Source organism: Pan troglodytes, chromosome 17, assembly GCF_028858775.2.
Source record: "Pan troglodytes isolate AG18354 chromosome 17, NHGRI_mPanTro3-v2.0_pri, whole genome shotgun sequence".
Classification (NCBI taxonomy): domain Eukaryota; kingdom Metazoa; phylum Chordata; class Mammalia; order Primates; family Hominidae; genus Pan; species Pan troglodytes.
The window spans coordinates 89,137,829-89,159,186 of NC_072415.2; the positions used below are offsets into that span (position 1 = coordinate 89,137,829).

The 21,358-nt window shown below is 42.4% G+C and overlaps 1 protein-coding gene across 23 annotated transcripts in view; it reads left to right on the top strand.

Annotated features, from left to right (window-relative positions):
- The first annotated feature begins 361 nt into the window (after positions 1 to 361).
- ATP9B (ATPase phospholipid transporting 9B (putative)) overlaps positions 362 to 21,358 on the top strand; it is a 318,298-nt gene continuing 297,301 nt past the window's right edge. For 12 of the 23 annotated variants that reach the window (XR_010152079.1, XR_010152080.1, XR_010152081.1 and 9 more), the window contains exons 1-2: positions 486 to 640; positions 9,237 to 9,412. Coding sequence is in view for 18 of the 23 variants with exons in the window: in XM_063796102.1 (XP_063652172.1) it covers positions 9,291 to 9,412 (122 nt within the window). In the remaining 5 variants the exon portion in view is untranslated. Of the gene's footprint in view, positions 641 to 9,236; positions 9,413 to 21,358 lie in introns of all 23 variants that reach the window. The other 11 variants (XR_010152083.1, XM_063796103.1, XM_016933940.4 and 8 more) reach the window with 5 other exon arrangements.

The window sequence follows — 21,358 nt, forward strand, 5'->3', positions numbered from 1 at the left end:
GGAGGCCGCGCGCGCCCACGCGTTTCCCCGGCAGAGCTTCCAGGAGACGGCTGCGAGGCCCTTCCACCCGCGGACCAGAGCGCGCCGGGTCGAACCACGACCCACGTGCAGGGCCTCGCGCGCTACCGGAAGGCCAGCCCGTGGCGCACGCGCGCCCCGCCCCGCCGATCGGTGACGTCATCGGTCCCGTCACGAGTCGGGGGCGGGGCCTCGGAACGCGACGACCCCCGTCCCAGCTTTAGCCACTCGTGACGTCATTGCCCGGACTCCACTGCCTCCCGCGCCGCGCTTTTGCCACTCTGGGCACGTCATCGTGCGCCGACGCCCAAAGGAGGGCGGGGCCTAGGGACGCCACGCCTTCCGCGCCGCCGCTCGTTACGTCATCGGACCTCGCCGCTTGGCGGAGGCGGGGAAGGCCCGCAGGCGGCGCCTCAGCCGGGGTTGGCGCTGAGGGGAGAGGGCGGGGAAAAGGTGGCGAATTGAGGGGAAAGTGGGAGGGGCGGGAAAGGGGCGGTCGGAACATGGCGGACCAGATCCCGCTTTACCCGGTGCGTAGCGCAGCGGCGGCCGCAGCCAACCGCAAACGCGCGGCCTACTACAGCGCCGCGGGGCCCAGGCCGGGAGCCGACCGGCACAGCAGGTAACCGAGGCGGCACTGGCGCCCGTTCCCCGCCGACGCTCCCCGGGGCCCCCAGCCCACCTCAGGAACCCGGAGCCGGGCGGGTCTGGGGTCGCTACCGGCGCGCCCCATCTGTGCGCTGGGAGCCGGGAGTCCTTGGCGTTCTGGGCGCGCCGCAGCTGTGGCGTCCGCCGGTGGTGAGGGCCGCGGGCAGCTGCCGGGGCGAGCGGCTGCATCCCCGGGACGCCTGGGCCGAGCGTAGGAGCCAGAACGGGAGCAGAGAACCGCGCTCCAGTGTTGAGGGGTGGCTGCTCTCCTAAAGTAAACGGGGATCAAAAGTGCTAACTTCTCGGATACTTCAAAGTCTCCGAAACTTGTTCTTGTAGCCCTGTGAATTGTGAAGGTGACGGATGCAACTTTTAATTGCTTTGTTAAAAACACACTCCTTATTGAAATGACTTCTCTTCGACATTTCGATATCTTTGCTAGGCACACTTTTTATTTAAACATATATATACAAAGTGCTTTTTGTCGACAAGTAATTTTGCTTTTACGAAAGGGAAATGGGGTATTGAGAACGGTTAACTTGTTTAGTGGGGTCACAGGTTAGCAGTAGAATTAGTGTACAGACCTTTCATACTCGAGATTGGATTTAGCTCATATTTAACTTATTTCTCATTCAAAGAAAAGAAAATTTTAAAAAGTAAGTGTTGCTTCTTATAGTTTTTGAAGTTTTATTCCAGAGGAATTGTCGAAAACATAATTTCACTCAATATGTAGTTGCTTCAGAATTTGAGTTTTTGAATAATTTTTGTTTTCGGCCATTTGAGAGACTAACATATAGCTCAAAGTACATACTGGAATGTTATAACGCTGATTTGAGTGTTTATTTACCCACTAGCGGTTTACTCTCGGGTAACTTACTTGAACTCAAGCCATGGTTTCCTCATCTGTAGAATGCTGGATAATATTTTTTCTTAACGGGATTATTGGAGATTACAGTAGAACATGTGTAAGGTGCCCTTTTTTCAGTGCTTGGTTGGAAGTGGGTTCTGGTGTTATCTATAACAGTAATTGTGTTAGTAAATCTGTTTAATTTTAGGAGTTCGTTATTTGGAAATGTGCCACCTGTTTCAAAATAGGTTTCCATCACAGATTGAATCCATTTTTGCCTCATGTACTTTGAAGCACTGTCATGGGGTGCACGCACATTCAAGATTTTTTGTCTTCTCGGTGGATTGTTCCTTTCATTGTTAATGTTCCTCTGTCTCTGGTAATTTTCTTTGCTCTAAAATCTTTATTAGATATTGATGTCGCCATTTATGCTTTTTTTTGGATTAATGTTTGCATGGTATTAGCTTTCAACTTACCTATGTTGAATTTGAAGTGAGTTTCTTGTTGGATCTTATATTTTTTATTAACTATGCCGTTCTCTTTTGATTGGCATATTTACACCATTTACATTTACGATAATTACTGATATGTTAGAATATAAGTGTGCCATTTATTATCTGTGTTCTGTTTCTTCTGATTCTCATTCTGATTCCTGTTTCTTCTTTTTTTTTTTTTTTGCCACTTTTTGGGTTACTTGGACACTTTTTTGGTATCTGTATAGTGTGTTTGAGATTAGGTGTTGGTATAGTTTTCACAGTGCTTGCTCTGGGTATTACAATATACAAATGTGACTTATCACCATGGTGTATTGCTGTATTTCACCACTTCCAGTCAAGTGTGGAAACCCTTCTTTCACTTAGGTCCTCACTTTAAGTATCATGTCCTGGGTATCAGATGGCGTTACAGTTTTTGTGTCAGTCATCAAATATGGTTTATAAGACTCATGATGATAAGGATAGTGTATTGCATATACCACGTACCCATATTTCCCCTTATTCTATTGTTCTTCCTTTTTTTTTTTTTTTTTTTTTTGAGACAGGGTCTCACTCTGTTCTCCAGGCTGGAGTTAGTGATGCGATCGTAGCTCATTACAGCCTTGATCTGTTGGGCCCAGGCAATCCACCCATGTAGCGGGACTATAGGCACATATCACCATGCCTGGCTAATTAAAAAATTTTTTTTTTGAAGAGACAGCATCTTGCTATATTGCCCAACTGGTCTCAAGTGATCCTCCTGTGTCATCCTCCCAGAGTGTTAGGATTAAGGCGTGAGCCATGGCTGCTAGCCTGCCATTCTTTTCTTAGCACTTGAAAAATCTTGTGCTGCTTCCTTTTTGTGTCCATGGTTTCTGATTAGGATGCTGCTGTCACTCAGATTGATGTTCCCCTGTAGATAATGTGTCATTTCTCTCTGGCTGCTTTCAAGTTTTTACTTTGTCTTTAGTTTTCAGAAGTTTAATTATGATGTGTCTTATCCTGGATTTCTTTGGATTTCATGTTTGGTGTTTTTTTTTTTTTTTTTTTTTTTGGTCTTCGACTAAATTTAGGGAGTTTTTAGCCATTATTTCTTCAACTACTCTTTGTTGTTGTTGAAATAATGGAGAGTTGCTCCCACTCTATTCTCTCCATTTGGATTTCCAGTGTTAAGAAAGTTGGATCTTATGTTGGTGTTTCATAATTCCCTTAGGCTTTTTCCCTGTTTCTTTTCTCTGTGTTGTTCAGATTGTGTAAATTCTATTAATCTCTTCTCAAGTTCCCTAATTCTTTTTTTTTTTTAATTTTTTTAGTATTTATTGATCATTCTTGGGTGTTTCTCGGAGAGGGGGATTTGGCAGGGTCATAGGACAATAGTGGAGAAAAGGTCAGCAGATAAACATGTGAACAAAGGTCTCTGGTTTTCCTAGGCAGAGGACCCTGCGGCCTTCCGCAGTGTTTGTGTCCCTGGGTACTTGAGATTAGGGAGTAGTGATGACTCTTAATGAGCATGCTGCCTTCAAGCATCTGTTTAACAAAGCACATCTTGCACTGCCCTTAATCCATTTAACCTTGAGTTGACACAGCACATGTTTCAGAGAGCACGGGGTTGGGGGTAAGGTTATAGATTAAGGGCATCCCAAGGCAGAAGAATTTTTCTTAGTACAGAACAAAATGGAGTGTCCTATGTCTACTTCTTTCTACACAGACGTAGTAACAATCTGATCTCTCTTCCTTTTTCCCCACATTTCCCCCTTTTCTATTTGACAAAACCGCCATCGTCATCATGGCCCGTTCTCAATGAGCTGTTGGGTACCCCTCCCAGACCGGGCGGCTGCCGGGCGGGGGCGCCCCCCACCTCCCAGACCGGGCGGCTGCCGGGCGGGGGCGCCCCCCCACCTCCAAGACCGGGTGGCTGCCGGGCGGGGGCGCCCCTCACCTCCCAGACGGGGCGGCTGCCGGGTGGGGGCGCCCCCCACCTCCCAGGTGGGGCGGCTGGGCGGAGACGCTTCTCACCTCCCAGACGGGGCGGCTGCTGGGCGGAGGGGCTCCTCACCTCTCAGATGGGGCGGCCGGGCAGAGGCGCTCCTCAGTTCCCAGACAGGGTGGCGGCCGGGTAGAGACGCTCCTTACCTCCCAGACGGGGTGGCCGGGCAGAGGCGCTCATCACCTCCCAGACGGGGCAGCCGGGCAGAGGCACTCCCCACATCCCAGACGATGGGCGGCCGGGCAGAGATGCTCCTCACTTCCTAGACGGGATGACGGCCAGGAAGAGGCACTCCTCACTTCCCAGACTGGGCGGCCGGGCAGAGGAGCTCCTCGCATCCCAGATGATGGGCCGCCAGGCAGAGACGCTCCTCACTTCCTAGACGGGGTGGCGGCCAGGAAGAAGCGCTTCTCACTTCCCAGACTGGGCAGCCGGGCAGATGGGCTCCTCACATCCCAGACGATGGGTGGCCAGGCAGAGACACTCCTCACTTCCTAGACGGGGTGGCAGCTGGGCAGAGGCTGCAATCTCAGCACTTTGGGAGGCCAAGGCAGGCGGCTGGGAAGTGGAGGTTGTAGCGAGCCGAGATCACCCCACTGCACTCCAGCCTGGGCAACATTGAGCACTGAGCGAGCGAGACTCCGTCTGCAATCCCGGCACCCCGGGAGGCCGAGGCGGGCAGACCACTCGAAGTCAGGAGCTGGAGACCAGCCCAGCCAACACGGAGAAACCCTGTCTCCACCAAAAAATACAAAAACCAGTCAGGCGTGGTGGCGCGCGCCTGCAATCCCAGGCACTCGGCAGGCTGAGGCAGGAGAATAAGGCAGGAAGGTTGCAGTGAGCCAAGATTGCGGCTATACAGTCCGGCCTCGGCAACAGAGGGAGACCGTGGAAAGCGGGAGATGGAGACGAGGGAGGGGGGAGACCGTGGAAAGCGGGAGACGGAGACGACGGAGAGGGAGAGGGGAGAAGGGAGAGGGCAATTCCCTAATTCTTTACTCTGTTATCTCCACTCTATTCTCAATCTCATCCAGTGAGGTTTTATTTCTGTTATTGTATTTCTCAGTTTTATAATTTCTGTTTGTTTCAAGATAATATTTGATTGTGGAAGCATTTTTATGTCTGCTGCTTTAAAATGCTTGTCATAAAATTAATGCCAGTATCTGAGTTAGCTCAGTGTCGGTGTCATGTGATTGCCTTTTCTAATTCAGATTGCGAATGTTCTGGCTCTTGGTTTGACAGATGGTTTTCGATTGTCTCTTGGGTATTTTGTATATTAGGAGAATTTGGGTTCTATTTATATCTTTTATTTTAGCGTGCAGCCACCCTGTTTAGATTCAGCACATAGGTCCTGGGCTACATTTGTGGGCTGTGGTTCTAAATGACATTTTAATTCTCAGAGCCTTTGTGCTGTGATCTTTGGTCTGCTTGGTTTATGTGGTATCACTGGGGCTCTTCCTGGTCTCTCTTGGTGCTGCGTGAGAGGGAAAGGTGGATTTTCCTAGGCCTGGCGTCTCTTACTAAAAGATGGAAGTGTCAGACCCATAGGGATGAAGAGGCTTCTTTGGCTGGGCCCTGGCTGTGGCTGTATCCCATCCATATGGACCCAGTGGCTGCCCTGGTGTGTCTGGGTTGGAGAAGAGGAGTCTTAGCACCACCATGGTAAAAGGGTTCCTGTGGCAGAATCCCTCTTGCTGGTGCCACCTCGATGCTCTGATGTCTTGGAGCAAGGTCTTAGGTTATGGATAAAAAGGTTTTCTGGACTGGGCCCCTTATGTGGTGGGGTTGCACCTGTCGGTGCTGCCTGGCTCTCCCTAATGAGAGAGACCAGTCTCGGGCATGAGGGGCACAGAGCCTTACTGGGCCAGCAGCTTGTAGTGGCAAGTTCCCCTTACTGCTACTGTCCAGATGCCCCGGTATCCCCTGATGGGAGAGGGGAGTCTCAGGCCCCAGTATCCCTTGGTGGGAGAGGGGAGTCTCAGGAAGTCACTGCTGCCTTCTTACCTTCTTCCAGAACTCTCCTTTGATTGGCTCTTGCTTAATTACTAGGGTTTATAGTTGGACTTAACTGGGGAGGAGCAGAGAAATGGGTCTGTGGCATTTTGTCTGGACCAGAAGTTGTGCTTCTACATTATTTTCTGAAGTTGGGTTTTATTTTATCGTGGTAACATACATGTAGTTTATAAAGTTAAGTGGTGCTTTTACAAGGCTTGCAGTAAGATATTGTGACACAGCCTGTATGTTGGTAACTATTCTCTGGCTTTTGAAAATAACATTTATTTTGCTATTAAATGTTGATTATTACCTTTTAGTTAATGGTGCTGTTGAGTTCATCTTCCCTTGTGACTTTGTTTATTCTTTTTAGAGTTTTTTTTTTTTTTTTTTTTTGAGGCGGAGTCTCGCTCTGTCCCCCAGGCTGGAGTGCATTGGTGCAGTCTTGGCTCACTGCAAGCTCTGCCTCCCAGGTTCACGCCATTCTCCTGCCTCAGCCTCTCAAGTAGCTGGGACTACAGGCGCTCACTACAGCCTCGACCTTCTGGGCTCAAGCCATCCTCCTGCTTTAGCCTCCAGAGTAGCTGGGATAGTAGGCACACGCCAACATGCCCAACTAATTTTTTAATTTTTTTTTTGTAGAGATGGGGTTGCACTGGACTTGAACTCCTGGGCTCAGTGATCGCCTTCTGTCGGCCTTCCAAAGTGCTGGGATTACAAGCATGAGCCAGTGCACCCTGCCTCTTTTTAGAGTTTTATCAATTGTTGTTTCACATATTTTGCAGGTCTGTTGTTTGGTGCATACACATTTGAGATTCCTGTGTGTTCTTGATGCATTGACACTTTTATCATTATGTAGTTCACCCATGTGTCTCTGGTAATTTTTCTGCTCTGAAATCTTCATCTGACACTAATATAGCTACCTCTGCTTTCCTTCAATTAATGTTTGCATGGTATATAATTTTCCATCCTTTCTCTCTCAAGTCACTTATATTTGAAGTGATTTTCTGGTAGTTGTCATACGGTTGGTTCTTTTTTTTTACCCACCGCCATTGTCTGTCTTTTGATTGATATATTTAGAAGGTTTATGTTCAGCGTAATGTTTGATATGCCATTTTATTTTTTGCTTTCTGTTTTTGTTTCTCGGTTTTCTTTTTCCTGCCTTACGGATTATGCTTCAACATTTTTTAGAATTCCAGTTTGATTTATCTATAGCGTTCTTCAGTGTATTTCTTTGTGTAGATATTACTTAGTGCTATCTCTAGGAATTACATTACATATACATAACTCATTGCAGTGTACTGTTGTTGGTATTTTAACGGTTGTTGGGTAAAGTGTAAGATCTTTACCTCTTTAAATCCCTTTATTCTCCCATTGGTAATATAATACTCATGTAAAAGTGTATGTAGATTTTACATATGTAAAAGTATATAAATATTTCCCTTATATACAATTAGAACCCTATATCAGTGTTACAATTTTTGCTTTCTCTCAATCTAGAATATTCAAGAGGCAAAGGAAAGCCTATTATATTCACCTACCCTTTCTGCCCTTTCTGTTTTCTTATTTCCTGATAGTCCACAATTTCTTATTTTTGTTCTGTTTCAGTAATTCTCTATTCTTTTAGGGTAAGTCTACTGGAAACAAATTCTCTTTGTTTTCCTTCATCTGAAGATGCCTGTATTTCTCCTTCATTCCTGAAGGATAATTTCACCAGATACGGAATTCGGAGTTGACAGTTCTTTTCTTTCAGAACTTGAAAAATGTTATGCCACTTCTTTCTGGTCTCCGTGCTTTCTGATGAGAAGTCTGATATCATTTGAGTTGTTTTTCCTTTTGAGATAGGTGTCACTTTTACTACTTTCAAGCATTTTTTTAAGTCTTTAGTTTTTAGTCGTTTGACTGTTCTGGGTCTTGGTATGGATTTCTTCAGGATTACCCTGTTTAGGGTTTGCTTAGTATCCTAATTCTATAAGTTTGTATCTTTTGTCAAATCTGAGAAGTTTGCAGCCATTCTTTGAGTGCTTTTTGAGCTCTACTCTCCGTCTCTTCTTTTACCCTGGTGACACCTTGTGAAATCTTTTCTTGTACCATAGGGTCCTGAGTTTCTGCTCATTTTTTCTAAGTCCATTTCCTGTTCATATTGGGCAGTTTCTGTTGTTTTGTCTTAAAGTTCACTGATTTTTTTTTCCTCTTTTTTTAGTTTTACTGTTGAGCCCATCCATTAAGATTTTTAGTTTCAAAATTTCCAGTTGATTCTTCCTCATACTAGCAGTGTCTCTTCTGAGACTTTATATTTTTTTCATTTGTTTCAAGTCTGTTCATAATTGTCCATTGAGACATTTTTATGATGTGTGTTTAAAAATCCTCATTAGATAATTTCAGTATCTGTGTTGTTTTGATGTTGACATCTATTGATTCTCTTTTCTCATTTGAGTTGAAATTTTTCTGGTTTTGGGGATAATGAGTGATTTTCCAGTATAGCCTAGACATTTTGGGTATTATGTTATGAGATTTGGGACCTTATTTAAATCTTCTGCTTATCGGGCCTGGTGGTGGTGGGAGTGGAATGTGGGGGTTACTGCCAGAAGGGGCTGAAGAGCCAGATTCCCTTCACAGCCCCCTTTGACATCTGGGAAGGGAAGGTACCATGTGACTGCTGGCTCCCCAGTGGTCTCTGCTAACAACACCTTGGCTCGGAAGGGGAGGAGTGCCTGGTTACTGCATGCCTGTGGCCTCCACTGACATTGCATGGGTGGTGTTACCTTTTAGAAGGTGGTTAGATTTTCCACTTTTCACTAGGCCTCCTCTGACGTTATAGAGATGGGCAGGAATGCTTTATTACTGCTATTTGGTGATGTTAAATACAATGTACCAGAGGCCATTATTTCAGACTAAGCTCCTGCACCAGGCAAAGCAGACCAGAACAAACCAGAATGGAGTCACTTGTGCTAGGTGCCACATCAAACTAAATTAAAAACAGGCCAGTTTCCTCAAAAACAAGAGGTTCACAGCAACCAATCATAAGGGGGCCAAACTGAGCCAGCATAAGAGAGTCCTCTCTACTTTACCCTGTAAGGAAAGTAACTTTGAAATGCCCAATCTGTATTTTGTTCCTCGTATCTGCTTTCTGCAGCCCTCTCTGGCTGTAAAGTTTACCTCTGCTGCTCAGCATATCTGAGTGTCTTTCTATTTCATAGATGAAATACTGCCTGATTTGCTAATAAAAGCCGGTTCAATCTTTAAACTAAATTTTTTGAAACTTTAACAGGAACGAGCATCCGGCACCCTTGTGCATGTACCCTACAATGACTGCCAGGCTTGGATGGATGTCCCCACTCCTGACTTGGTCTGCCCTGACACCACCTGGGCAATGGGGAGAGTGTCTTCCTACGGCTGGGGAGTGTGGGAGTCCAGGCTTCACGCACTCTTTGCTGTTCAATGTAGGTGAGGCTATTTGCTTTTTCTGTCATCTTTGGATGGGATATAGCAATTACTATCAAAATTTTTTCGTTCCACTAGGCTGCCCTTTTCCTAGTCCTTTGGCTGGAGAGACCAGACTTTTCTTGGGGACTTTTTTGGTCTGTGTCTATTACTTTTCTGGTTGCTAACTCTCTAGTACACAACATGGGCATGAGACCAAAAGGAAATACTGGAAACTCACTGTTGTCTTTTTCTCTGGGTCCAAGGACCTTACTGGTCTGCCCTCTTCTCTCCACATTTTGATGTATAATGTCTAGGGTTTTTATCTGTTTAGTGGGAAGAACAGGGAGTAGCATATCTACTCCATCTTGGTCTAGAACTGGAAGGAAGGAGCAGTTTACATTTTTTCTTTTTTCTTCTTTTTATTTACTCTTTTTTATTTTAAAATTGCTTCATTTACTCATTTTTAACAGCTTTTTTGATATAGTTTACATACATACAAGTTACCCCACTTAAAGTGTATAGTTCAGTTTTTTTTTTTTATGCTTTAAGTTCTGGGATACTTGTGCAGAATGTGCAGGTTTGTTGCATAGGTATACACATGCTGTGGTGGTTTGCTGCACCTATCAACCCATCATCTACATTAGGTATTTCTCCTAATGTTATCCTTCACCTAGCCCCCCACACCCCGACAGGCCCCGGTGTGTGTTGTTCCCCTCCCTGTGTCCATGTGTTCTTATTGTTCAACTCCCATTTATGAGTGAGAACATGCAGTGTTTGGTTTTCTGTTCTTGTGTTAGTTTGCTGAGAATGATGGTTTCCAGCTTCGTCCATGTCCACGCAAAGGACATGAACTCATCCTTTTTTATGGCTGCATAGTATTCCATGGTGTATTTGTGCCACATTTTCTTTATCCAGTCTGTCATTGATGGGCATTTGGGTTGGTTCCAAGTCTTTGCTATTGTGAGTAGTGCTGCAGTAAACATACATGTGCATGTGTCTTTATAGTAGAATGATTTATAATCCTTTGGGTATATACCCAGTAATGGGATTGCTGGGTCAGAGGGTATTTCTGGTTCTAGATCCTTGAGGAATTGCTACACTGTCTTCCACAATGGTTGAACTAACTTACACTCCCACCAACAGTATAAAAGTGTTCCTATTTCTCCACGTCCTCTCCAGCATCTGTTGTTTCCTGACTTTTTAGTGATTACCATTCTAACTGGTGTGAGATGGTATCTCATTGTGGTTTTGATTTGCATTTCTCTGATGAGCTTTTCTTCATATGTTTGTCGGCCGCATAAATGTCTTCATTTGAAAAGTGTCTGTTCATATCCTTTGCCTGCTTTTTGATGGGATTGGTTTGTTTTTTTCTTGTAAATTTAAGTTCCTCATAGATTCTGCATATTAGCCCTTTGTCAGATGGATAGATTGCAAAAATTTTCTCCCATTCTATAGGTTGCCTGTTCACTCTGATGGTAGTTTCTTTTGCTGAGCAGAAGCTCTTTAGTTTAATTAGATCCCATTTGTCAATTTTGGCTTTTGTTGCCATTGCTTTTGGTGTTTTAATCATGAAGTCTTTGCCCATGCCTATGTCCTGAATGGTATTGCCTAGATTTTCTTCTAGGGTTTTTATAGTTTTAGGTCTTACGTTTACGTCTTTAAGCCACCTTGAGTTAATTTTCGTATAAGTTGTAAGGAAGGGGCCCAGTTTCAGTTTTCTGCATATGGCTAGCCAGTTTTCCCAACACCATTTATTAAATAGGGAATCCTTTCCCCATTGCTTGTTTTTGTCAGGTTTGTTAAAGATCAGATGGTTTTCGATGTGTGGCGTTATTTCTGAGGCCTCTTTTCTGTTACATTGGTCTATAACTCTGTTTTGGTACCAGTACTATACTGTTACTGTAGCCTTGTAGTATAGTTTGAAGTCAGATAGCATGATGCCTCCAGGTTTGTTCTTTTTGCTTAGGATTGTCTTGGCTATGTGGGCTCTTTTCTGGTTCCATATGAAATTTAAAGTAGTTTTTTTCTAATTCTTTGAAGAAAGTCAGTGGTAGCTTGATGGGCATAGCATTGAATCTGTAAATTACTTTGGGCAGTATGGCCATTTTCACAATATTGATTCTTCCTATCCATGAGCATGGAATGTTTTTCCATTTGTTTGTGTCCTCTCTTATTTCCTTGAGCAGTGGTTTGTAGTTCTCCTTGAAGAAGTCCTTCACATCCCTTATAAGTTGTATTCCTAGTTATTTTATTCTCTTTGTAGCAGTTGTGAATGGAAATTCACTCATGATTTGGCTCTTTGTCTGTTGGTGTATAGGAATGCCTGTGATTTTTGCACATTGATTTTGTATCCTGAGACTTTGCTAAGTTGCTTATCAGCTTAAGGAGATTTTGGGTTTTGTAAGTATACAATCATGTCATCCACAAACAGAGACAATTTGACTTCCTCTTTCCCTATTTGAATACCCTTTATTTCTTTCTTTTGCCTGATTGCCCTGTCCAGGACTTCCAATACTATGTTGAATAGGAGTGGTGAGAGAGGGCATCCTTGTCTTGTGCCGGTTTTCAAAGGGAATGCTTCCAGCTTTTGCCCACTCAGTATGATATTGGCTGTGGGTTTGTCATAAATAGCTCTTATTATTTTGAGATACATTCCATCAATACCTACTTTATTGAGAGTTTTCAGCATGAAGGGGTTTTGAATTTTATCAAAGGCCTTTTCTGCATCTATTGAGATAATCGTGGTTTTTGTCATTGGTTCTGTTTATGTGATGGATTACGTTTATTGATTTGCATATGGTGAACTAGCCTTGCATCCCAGGGATGAAGCTGACTTGATCATGGTGGATAAGCTTTTTGATGTGCTGCTGGATTCGGTTTGCCAGTATTTTATTGAGGATTTTCACATTGATGTTCATCAGGGATATTGGCCTGAAATTTTCTTTTTTTGTTGTGTCTCTGCCAGGTTTTGTTATCAGGATGATGCTGGCCTCATAAAATGGGTTAGGGAGGAGTCCCTCTTTTTCTGTTGTTTGGAATAGTTTCAGAAGGAATGATACCAGCTCCTGTTTGTACTTCTGGTAGAATTTGGCTGTGAATCCATCTGGTCGTGGGCTTTTTTTGGTTGGTAGGCTATTAATTACCGTCTCAGTTTCAGAATTTGTTATTGGTCTATTCAGGGATTCAACTTCTTCCTGGTTTAGTCTTGGGAGGGTATATGTGTCCAGGAATTTCTTCTAGGTTTTCTAGTTTATTTGCATAGAGGTGTTTATAGTATTCTCTGATGGTAGTTTGTATTTCTGCGGGATCAGTGGTGATATCACCTTTATCATTTTTTATTGTGTCTATTTCATTCTTCTCTCTTTACTTCTTTATTAGTCTGGCTAGTGGTCTATCTATTCAGCTAATCTTTTCAAAAAACCAGCTCCTGGGTATTCATTATATCCAGCCAAACTAAACTGAAGGAGATAGAGACACGAAAAACCCTTCAAACCCTTCTCTTCGAAGGGTTTTTCGTGTCTCTATCTCCTTCAGTTTAGTTTGGCTGGGTATACAATTCTGGGTTGAAAATTCTTTAAGAATGTTGAATATTGGACCTCACTCTCTTCTGGCTTGTAGGGTTTCTGCAGAGAGATCTGCTGTTAGTCTGATGGGCTTCTCTTTGTGGGTAACCCGACCTTTCTCTCTGGCTGCCCTAAACATTTTTTCCTTCATTTCAACCTTAGTGAATCTGACGATTATGTGTCTTGGGGTTGCTGTTCTCAAGGAGTATCTTTGTAGTGTTCTCTGTATTTCCTGAATTTGAATGTTGGCCTGTCTTGCTAGGTTGGGGAAGTTCTCCCGGATAATATCCTGCAGAGTGTTTTCCAACTTGGTTCCATTCTCTCCGTCACATTCAGGTATACCAATGAAACATAGGTTTGGTCTTTTCACATAGTCCCATGTTTCTTGGAGGCTTTGTTCATTCCTTTTCATTCATTTTTCTCTAATCTTGTCTTCACGCTTTATTTCATTAAATTGATCTTCAATCTCTGATATAATTTCTTCCACTTGATTTGGCTATTGATACTTGTGTATGCTTCATGAAGTTCTTGTGCTGTGTTTTTCAGCTCCATCAGGTAATTTATGTTCTTCTCTAAACTGGTTATTCTAGTTAACAATTCCTCTAACCTTTTTTCAAGGTTCTTAGCTTCCTTGCATTGGGTTAGAACATGCTTCTTTAGCTCAGAGGAGTTTGTTATTACCCACCTTCTGAAGTCTACTTTTGTCAATTCGTCGAACTCCTTCTCCGTCCAGTTTTGTTCTCTTGCAGGTGAGGAGTTGTGATCCTTTGGAGGAGAAGAGGCATTCTGGTTTTAGGAATTATCAGCCTTTTTGTGCTGGTTTTTCCTTATCTTCGTGGATTTATCTACCTTTGGTCTTTGATGCTGGTGACCTTCAGATGGAGTTTTTATGTGGATGTCCTTTTTGTTGATGTTGATGCAGTTCCTTTGTTTGTTAGTTTTACTTCTAACAGTCAGGCACGTCTGTTGCAGTTCTGCTGGAGTTTGCTGGAGATCCACTCCAGATCCTGTTTACCTGGGTTTCACCAGCAGAGGTTGCAGAACAGCAAAGATTGCTGCCTGTTTCTTCCTCTGGAAGCTTCGTCCCAGAGGGGCACCTGCCAGATGCCAGCCGGAGCTCTCCTGTATGAGGTGTCTGTTGACCCCTGCTAGGAAGTGTCTCCAGTCAGGATACATGGCAGTCAGGGATCCACTTGAGGAGGCAGTCTGTCCCTTAGCAGAGCTCAAGCGCTGTGCTGGGAGATACACAGCTCTCTTCAGAGGTGGCAGGCAGGAACATTTAAGTCTGCTGAGGCTGTGCCCACAACCTACCCTTCCCCCAGGTGCTCTGTCACAGGAAGATGGGAGTTTTATCTATAAGCCCCTGACTGGGGCAGCTGCCTTTCTTTCAGAGATGCCCTTCCCAGAGAGGAGGAATCTAGAGAGGCAGTCTGGCTACAGTGGCTTTGCCAAGGTGTGGTGGGCTCTGCCTAGTTCAAACTTCCCAGCAGCTTTGTTTACACTGTGAGGGGAAAACCACCTACTCAAGCCACAGTAATGGCAGACGCCCCTTGCCCCACCAAGCTTGGGCATCCCAGGTTGACTTCAGACTGCTGTGCTGGCAGCGAGCATTTCAAGCCAGTGAATCTTAGCTTGCTGGGCTCCGTGGGGGTGGGATCCGCTGAGGTAGATCACTTGGCTCCCTGGCTTCAGCCCCCTTTCCAGAAGAGTGAACGGTTCTGTCTTGTTGGCATTCCAGGCGCCACTGGGGTATGAAAAAAGACTCCTGCAGCTAGCTCGGTGTCTGCCCAAACGGCCACCTAGCTTTGTGCTTGAAATGCAGGGCCCTGGTGGTGTAGGCATCGAAAGGAATCTCCTGGTCTGCGGATTGCGAAGACCATGGGAAGTGCGTAGTATCTGGGCCAAAATGCTCTGTTCCTCACAGCACAGTCCCTCAGTGCTTCCCTTGGCTAGGGGTGGGGAAGTTTGCCTGACCCCTTGTGCTTCCCGGGTGAGGCGACACCCCACTTTGCTTCAGCTTGCCCTCCTTGGGCTGCACCCACTGTCTAACCAGTCCCAGTGAGATGAGCTGGGTACCTCAGTTAGAAATGCAGAAATAACTCGCCTTTTGCCTTGATCTCATTGGGAGCTGCAGACCAGAGCTGTTCCTATTGACCATCTTCTTCTTTTTTTTTTTTTTGGAGAGGGAGTCTTTCTCTGTTGCTAGGCTGGAGTGCAGTGGCGCCATCTCGGCTCACTGCAGCCTCTCCCGGCTTCAAGCGACTCCCCTACCTTAGCCTCCCAAGTAGCTGGGACTACAGGCACGTGCCACCATGCCCGGCTAATTTTTTTTGTTTTAGTAGAGACAGGGTTTCACCATGTTGGCCAGGATGGTCTTGATCTCCGGACTTCATGATCCACCCGCCTCGGCCTCCCAAATTGCTGGGATTACAGGCGTGAGCCACTGCGCCTGGCTCAGTTTTTTTTTTTTTGGAATATTCATAGATAAATGTAACTCACCAAAGTCAGTGTTTGAACATGTTCATCATGTCCAAAAGAAAGTTCGTACCCCGTTGGGTACCCCGGGTATGAGTACCCCTATCATTTTCCTACCAACCCTATCCCGTCATTTTCCATTCCACCTATCCCCCAACCTCCATATCTATAGAGTTTTTTCACTGTGGTAAAATATAGGTAACTTAAAATTTACCATTTTAACTATTTATAACAAGTCACTAATTTCAGAATGGCACACATTTCCCAAAATAGAAATATTAGAACATGACAATTTTGCTATAAACTTAATTCACTTCCCAATTTAAACTTTGGGAAGTGTGTGCTATATAATAGAGTAAAAGTAAAAAAAAAAAAAAAAAAGTAAGCGTATTGTCTTAATTTACCAGAAACAGAATTTTACATTATGCAGCCTAGATATCCACATTGGCGGTTGAAAACTAAATAGTTATTAGAAAAACAGCTTTCATATGAGCTTTACATCGCTTTGTGAGCATTGAAAGCTTCCTTCCTTGACCATTTGAAAATGACATTTTGCTCTTATGTATAAAGAATTGTAGTTATTGTATTTTAAAAGTTCTCAGGTTTTCCTTGAAGTGGAATTATTTTTATTTCATTATAATCATACTACTTTAGGACACAGTGTATTTAAAAGATAACGTTGGTTAGTTGTTAAAACTTGTATAAAAATTTTCATGACTGGGCTTATATTTTATAAAAATTTCCAAGGGAAGAATTAGATGTGATTTGAGTATGATGTTAGTCCATTCTTGCATTACTATAAAGAAATATAATACTTGAGGCTGGGTAATTTACAAAAAAAAAAAAAGGTTTAATTGGCTCGTGCTTCTGTAAGCTTTTAAGGAAGCATGGTGCTGGCATCTGCTTCTGGTGAGGCCTCAGGAAGTACACAATCATGGTGGAAGGTATTGGAGAGCCAGCATGTCACATGACGAAAGGGAGCAAGAGAGAGAATGGGAGGTCCCAGACTTTTATAAACAACCAGATCTCACGTGAACTGAGTGAGAACACACTTATCAATCACCATGGGGACTCATGAGAGGACCACCCCCTACCCCATGATTCAGTATCTCCCACTAGGCCCCACCTCTGACATTGGGGATCACATTTCAACATGAAATTTGCAGGGGACACACATCCAAACCATAGCATATGGTTAAGGAAGATTAAGAAATTCAATAGCACATTGCCTTTATTATCATCGAGGATGAAGATGTTACTGTTTTCATATGTCGTTAAGTAAACAAAATGACGTGTGCCACACATAGTAGCTCATAGTTCACTGGGAACGCAGTTACTTGTTCAGTCTGTTTTCTACAAAGTCATGTGAGATACTGATTTTTCCTTCGCATTGTTAATATCTGGGTGAAAATAAGATATTTGTTAAATTGGTATTTCCCTTTTTTGTGTTTTAAGTGATAGTGGTGTCATTCAACTTATCTTTGCAGTTGAATGAAGAATGAATGACATTGAGCATTATTGTTTTGTTTATCCATGTCCATTATTAGTTTTTCTTTGCTTTTGCCAGCAGTGTGACTATTGGCCCTGCCCAGAGGCATTTGCAATCTTATAATAGTTAAGTGTTAGCATTGAAAGATACTAATGTTAAGAACAGATGTCTACTGTCTGATTATTGGGAAAATATTAGTGTTTCTTAGTAGAAGCAACACAGTTTTTTTTAATACTAGATTTCTCATTCTGAGTCTATACACAATTTTCTATGAATCATAAAACTTTGATAATTATGATAGTCTAATATTTTACTAGTTGTAAAAATGAAACTTATTTTGCTGTGATGTTTCACAATTGAAAAGCCTTTTTTTTTTTTAAGGCATAGTACTAATTCTTAAGACAGTGTTTATCTAATTGTCCAGTCCCAGGATTCGCTGGAATCAGAGACATTTTCTTAGGGGGTCTATAAGAATTTCCTTTAAAAGGCATCCGTAGGCTGAGTGCGGTGGCTCACGCCTGTAATCCCAGCACTTTGGGAGTCCAAGGTGGGCGGATCACCTGAGGTCAGGAGTTTGAGACCAGCCTGGCCAAGGTGGTGAAACCCTGTACTAAAAATGTAAAAATTAGCTGGACGTGGTGGCGGGTGCCTGTAATCCCAGCTACTCAGGAAGCTGAGTCAGAAGAATCGCTTGAACTTGGGAGGCAGAGGTTGCAGTGAGCTGAGATTGCACCACTGCACTCCAGCCTGGGAGACAGAGCAAGGCTCTATCTCAAAAAAAAAAAAAAAAGATAAAATCTCAAGTTTAAAAAATTATTTACACTTGCCAGAATAGAAATGTTTTACTTTTTTTTTTTTTTTTTTTTTTACACCTAATAGTATTAGCATGAAGACAGAGTTGATAGTAGGGAACATCACAATTTTAGGTAACTGAAGTATGTATCCTGAGCTAATTGGCTATATAGCTTCAAATTTTTGGGTTTGCATTTATATAACATTGGATATTGTACCATTAACTCCAATTCAGAAGTTTTTCTCAATTTATGTATAGCAGTGTTATTTCTTATTTCAAGAAATTGGTGTTCAGTTTTCTTGTAGAACATTTTAGAAATCATTAGCTCCAAGGTTATTGTATATATGATTCCCATGGGGTAATGACATCTCAGCTCAAGGGACTATTTCCATGTTCCTTTTCCTGGGTTTTGCTACTAAAGTTAAGGCATATTTTTCAGGCAGCCATCCCTTTAATTTTATTTATTCATTTATCTGCTGGCTTATTTATTTATTTTAACATCTTGCCCTTTGTCTTAGTTCATTTTGTGCTGCTGTAACAGGATATCTGAGACTAGATAATTTATAAAGAACAGAAATTTATTTCTCACACTTCTTGAGGCTGGGAAGTCCAAGATCAAGGTATTGACATCTGGTGAAGCCTTCTTGGTGTGTCCTCACATGGGAGAAGATGGGAGGGCAAGAGAGGATGAATGTGGTTTCCTCACATGGCAGAAGAGCAGGAGAGAGCAAACCCATTGCAGTATGCCCTCTTTATGATGGCATTAATGCATCATGAGGGCGGAACTATTGTGAGCTAAATGCTTCCCATTAGGCACTATCTTCTAAGACTGTTGCATTGAGGATTAAGCTTCCAACACATGAATTTGGAGGGGACAAAAACATTTCAACCGTAGCACCATTTGTCTCCTTTGCTGCTATTGGAGGGAGAGTCCCAATTTCTCATTAGTTTATGCAGCTTGCTGCTTAGTAATGACTTATCAATGACAGTTGAAACTTGTAGTTGTATTTGATGAAGGAAATATGCACATTTCTTTATAGCACTTAGTTTTTTGCTTTGTTTTTGTACTTTATTAACATGCAGGCAAAGCGGGAGTGTTTATTTTTAAAGAAGCTTTGAGCATTAGACATGTTTTAAATCTATTTCTTCGTTTAATATCAATTGGCTTCTAAGAAGTGTTTCTCATCAAAATGGAAACAATAAGGCTTAGATATTTAAGATAAAATGTAAGTTTTAAGCTAGTTATTGTAATGATTTACTTAGTAACTTTTACTTAGTAACTTACGTGTAACTTATGTGCCTTCCAGTACTTGAGAGTTCCTAATTTTTTTTGAAACCTTTGCCTGCAGTTCAGATAGCTGTCCTTGTTTCTTAGCATGGCAGTGCTCTTGGGTTTGGTATCATCCATTCTGTCATCTTTGTTCATAATTGTTTTTACTCATTTTAAAAATATGTTTCCAGAATTATAGTTAATTGCTGGAAACGTTGATTTTTCTTGAGTGACAAACCAATTAAGTGTGTATGACACTAGGCAACAAAGACACTTAAGATTCTGCGCTTTTCCTGTCTCTGAAAAAAATCCATTATTCATCATCTTATTGTTTTTAAATACTGAGGTAAAATTTTCAATACAATAGGAAAATTGCCTTGGAAATGGAATAAATTGCTTGCCAGTTCAAAGGCTCCATTTCTGGAATTGAGGTTACAAAACATGATGTTGCTTATATTCCTTATCTTTCAGAACTCGTTGTGCTGCGTTTCCCGCATTAAACTTGATAGGATTGTGACTTTTACTAAAATAAGACATAACTGTTGAATAACTTAATGAAAAAGATCAAAAGTCTCATTTAGTGTATTATATTACAATATATTTATGTGGTGGTTTGAATTTATTCACATTTTGTATAAATACTCATTTTCTAGTTGACTATTTTAAAAGAAGTGATCTCATACAGAGAAGAAAAAAATGACATTTTAAGGGAAAATATTATTAATGTTTTAGTCTGTTACTTCATAGATCATGTAATTTTTTGCTTAAATTATAATGAAACTTGTATGTTGTGAGGTTGTTCTGTGATGCTGTCGATAGTGGTTGGAGTTGTGTGTAAAAGATTATCTGGAGACACTAAAGCAAGTAACATTTTGATTGGTAGAGTAGGGTGTTTAAAAGAGGGGTGAAAAGAAGTGACTGCCATTTCTCCTAACACATTTACTTTCAACAAAGGTCTTCTTTGTGATTATTTTTAGTGACAATATTCTATTCCATGGTATATTTCACCAATTATTTATTCATGGATACTATGCTTTTTGCCATGTTTCCTTTGGTCTTTTTCAACATCACAGCACAGTGATGGTTATCTTTGTAGAGAAATCTTGAACACATTTTAAATTTCCGTGGGATAATGAGAAACCATGGTTAAAGTTTATTTACGTTACAGAAATAAAAAGCTTTCAGTGCATCGTCACAAATTGTTCTCCACTCTTACCAGCGATTAAGAGTGCCTGTTTATCCAAGACCGTTGGCCATATTGAATGTTAAGAATTCTGTTTTACATTTGATAAGCAAGACATGGTCTCTTCTTGTTTGAATTTGCATGTTTTAAAAGTCCTTTGTGATGGCATAAGAATGATGCAGTGGACTTTGGGGATGCAGGGGGAAAGGTTGGGAAGGGGGTGAGGGATAAAAGACTACAAATTGGGTTCATTGTATACTGCTCGGGAGATGGGTGCAGCACAGTCTCACAAATCACCACTAAAGAACTTATGTAACTAAATACCACCTGTTCCCCAAAAACCTATGGAAATAAAAAATTATTAAAAAAAGTCCTTTGTGAAAACAAAAATTATTCCAGGTTTAAAACCTTCCAATAGCCTTCCATTACACTTAAAATTAAACCCCTTCCTGTTGCTTGGCCTGCACTGTGTCCCTTGTTCCTGCCCATCTCTTCAGCTGCTTCTGGTGTCCTGCTCCCCTTGGCCCACTGTGCACGTGCCCAGCTGGCTTTGTGTTGTGGCTCTCTTCAAGGTCTCTGTGCTAGTTGGCCAGTCTTTTTAGGCCTTCAGAGATTGGTTGCTTTTCCTCCAGATGTCACTACTTGGGGCCTAGCATCTTGGGTGATCTAAGGAAGACCTCTCCCTCACTTCCAGTCTTATGAAAAAAAATTATTGTTAATTATTCGTTATTATGGATACATAATGTTTATACACATTTATGCGATACATATGATGTTTTGATACATGCATACAATGTGTAATGATGGAATCGGGTAATTGGGATATCCGTCACCTCCAGCATTTATCATTTCTTTGTGTTAGGAACTTTGCAATTTTATTCTTTTAGTTATTTGAAATACACAAGTTACTCTTAATTATAGTTGCCTTTTTGTGCTACTGAACACTGGATCTTATTCTTTGTATCTAACTGTATTTTTATACCCATTACCCATCCATTCTTTGTCCCCCACTCTCCACTACCCTTCCCAGCCTCTGATAAGCATCATTCTACTCTCTGTCTCCATGAGTCCAACTCTTTTTTAAGCTCCCACATGTGAGTGAGAACATGTGATATTTATCTTTCTGTACTTGGCTTATTTTACTTAAAATAATGTCCTTTCGTTCCATTGATGTTGATGTAAATGACTGGATCT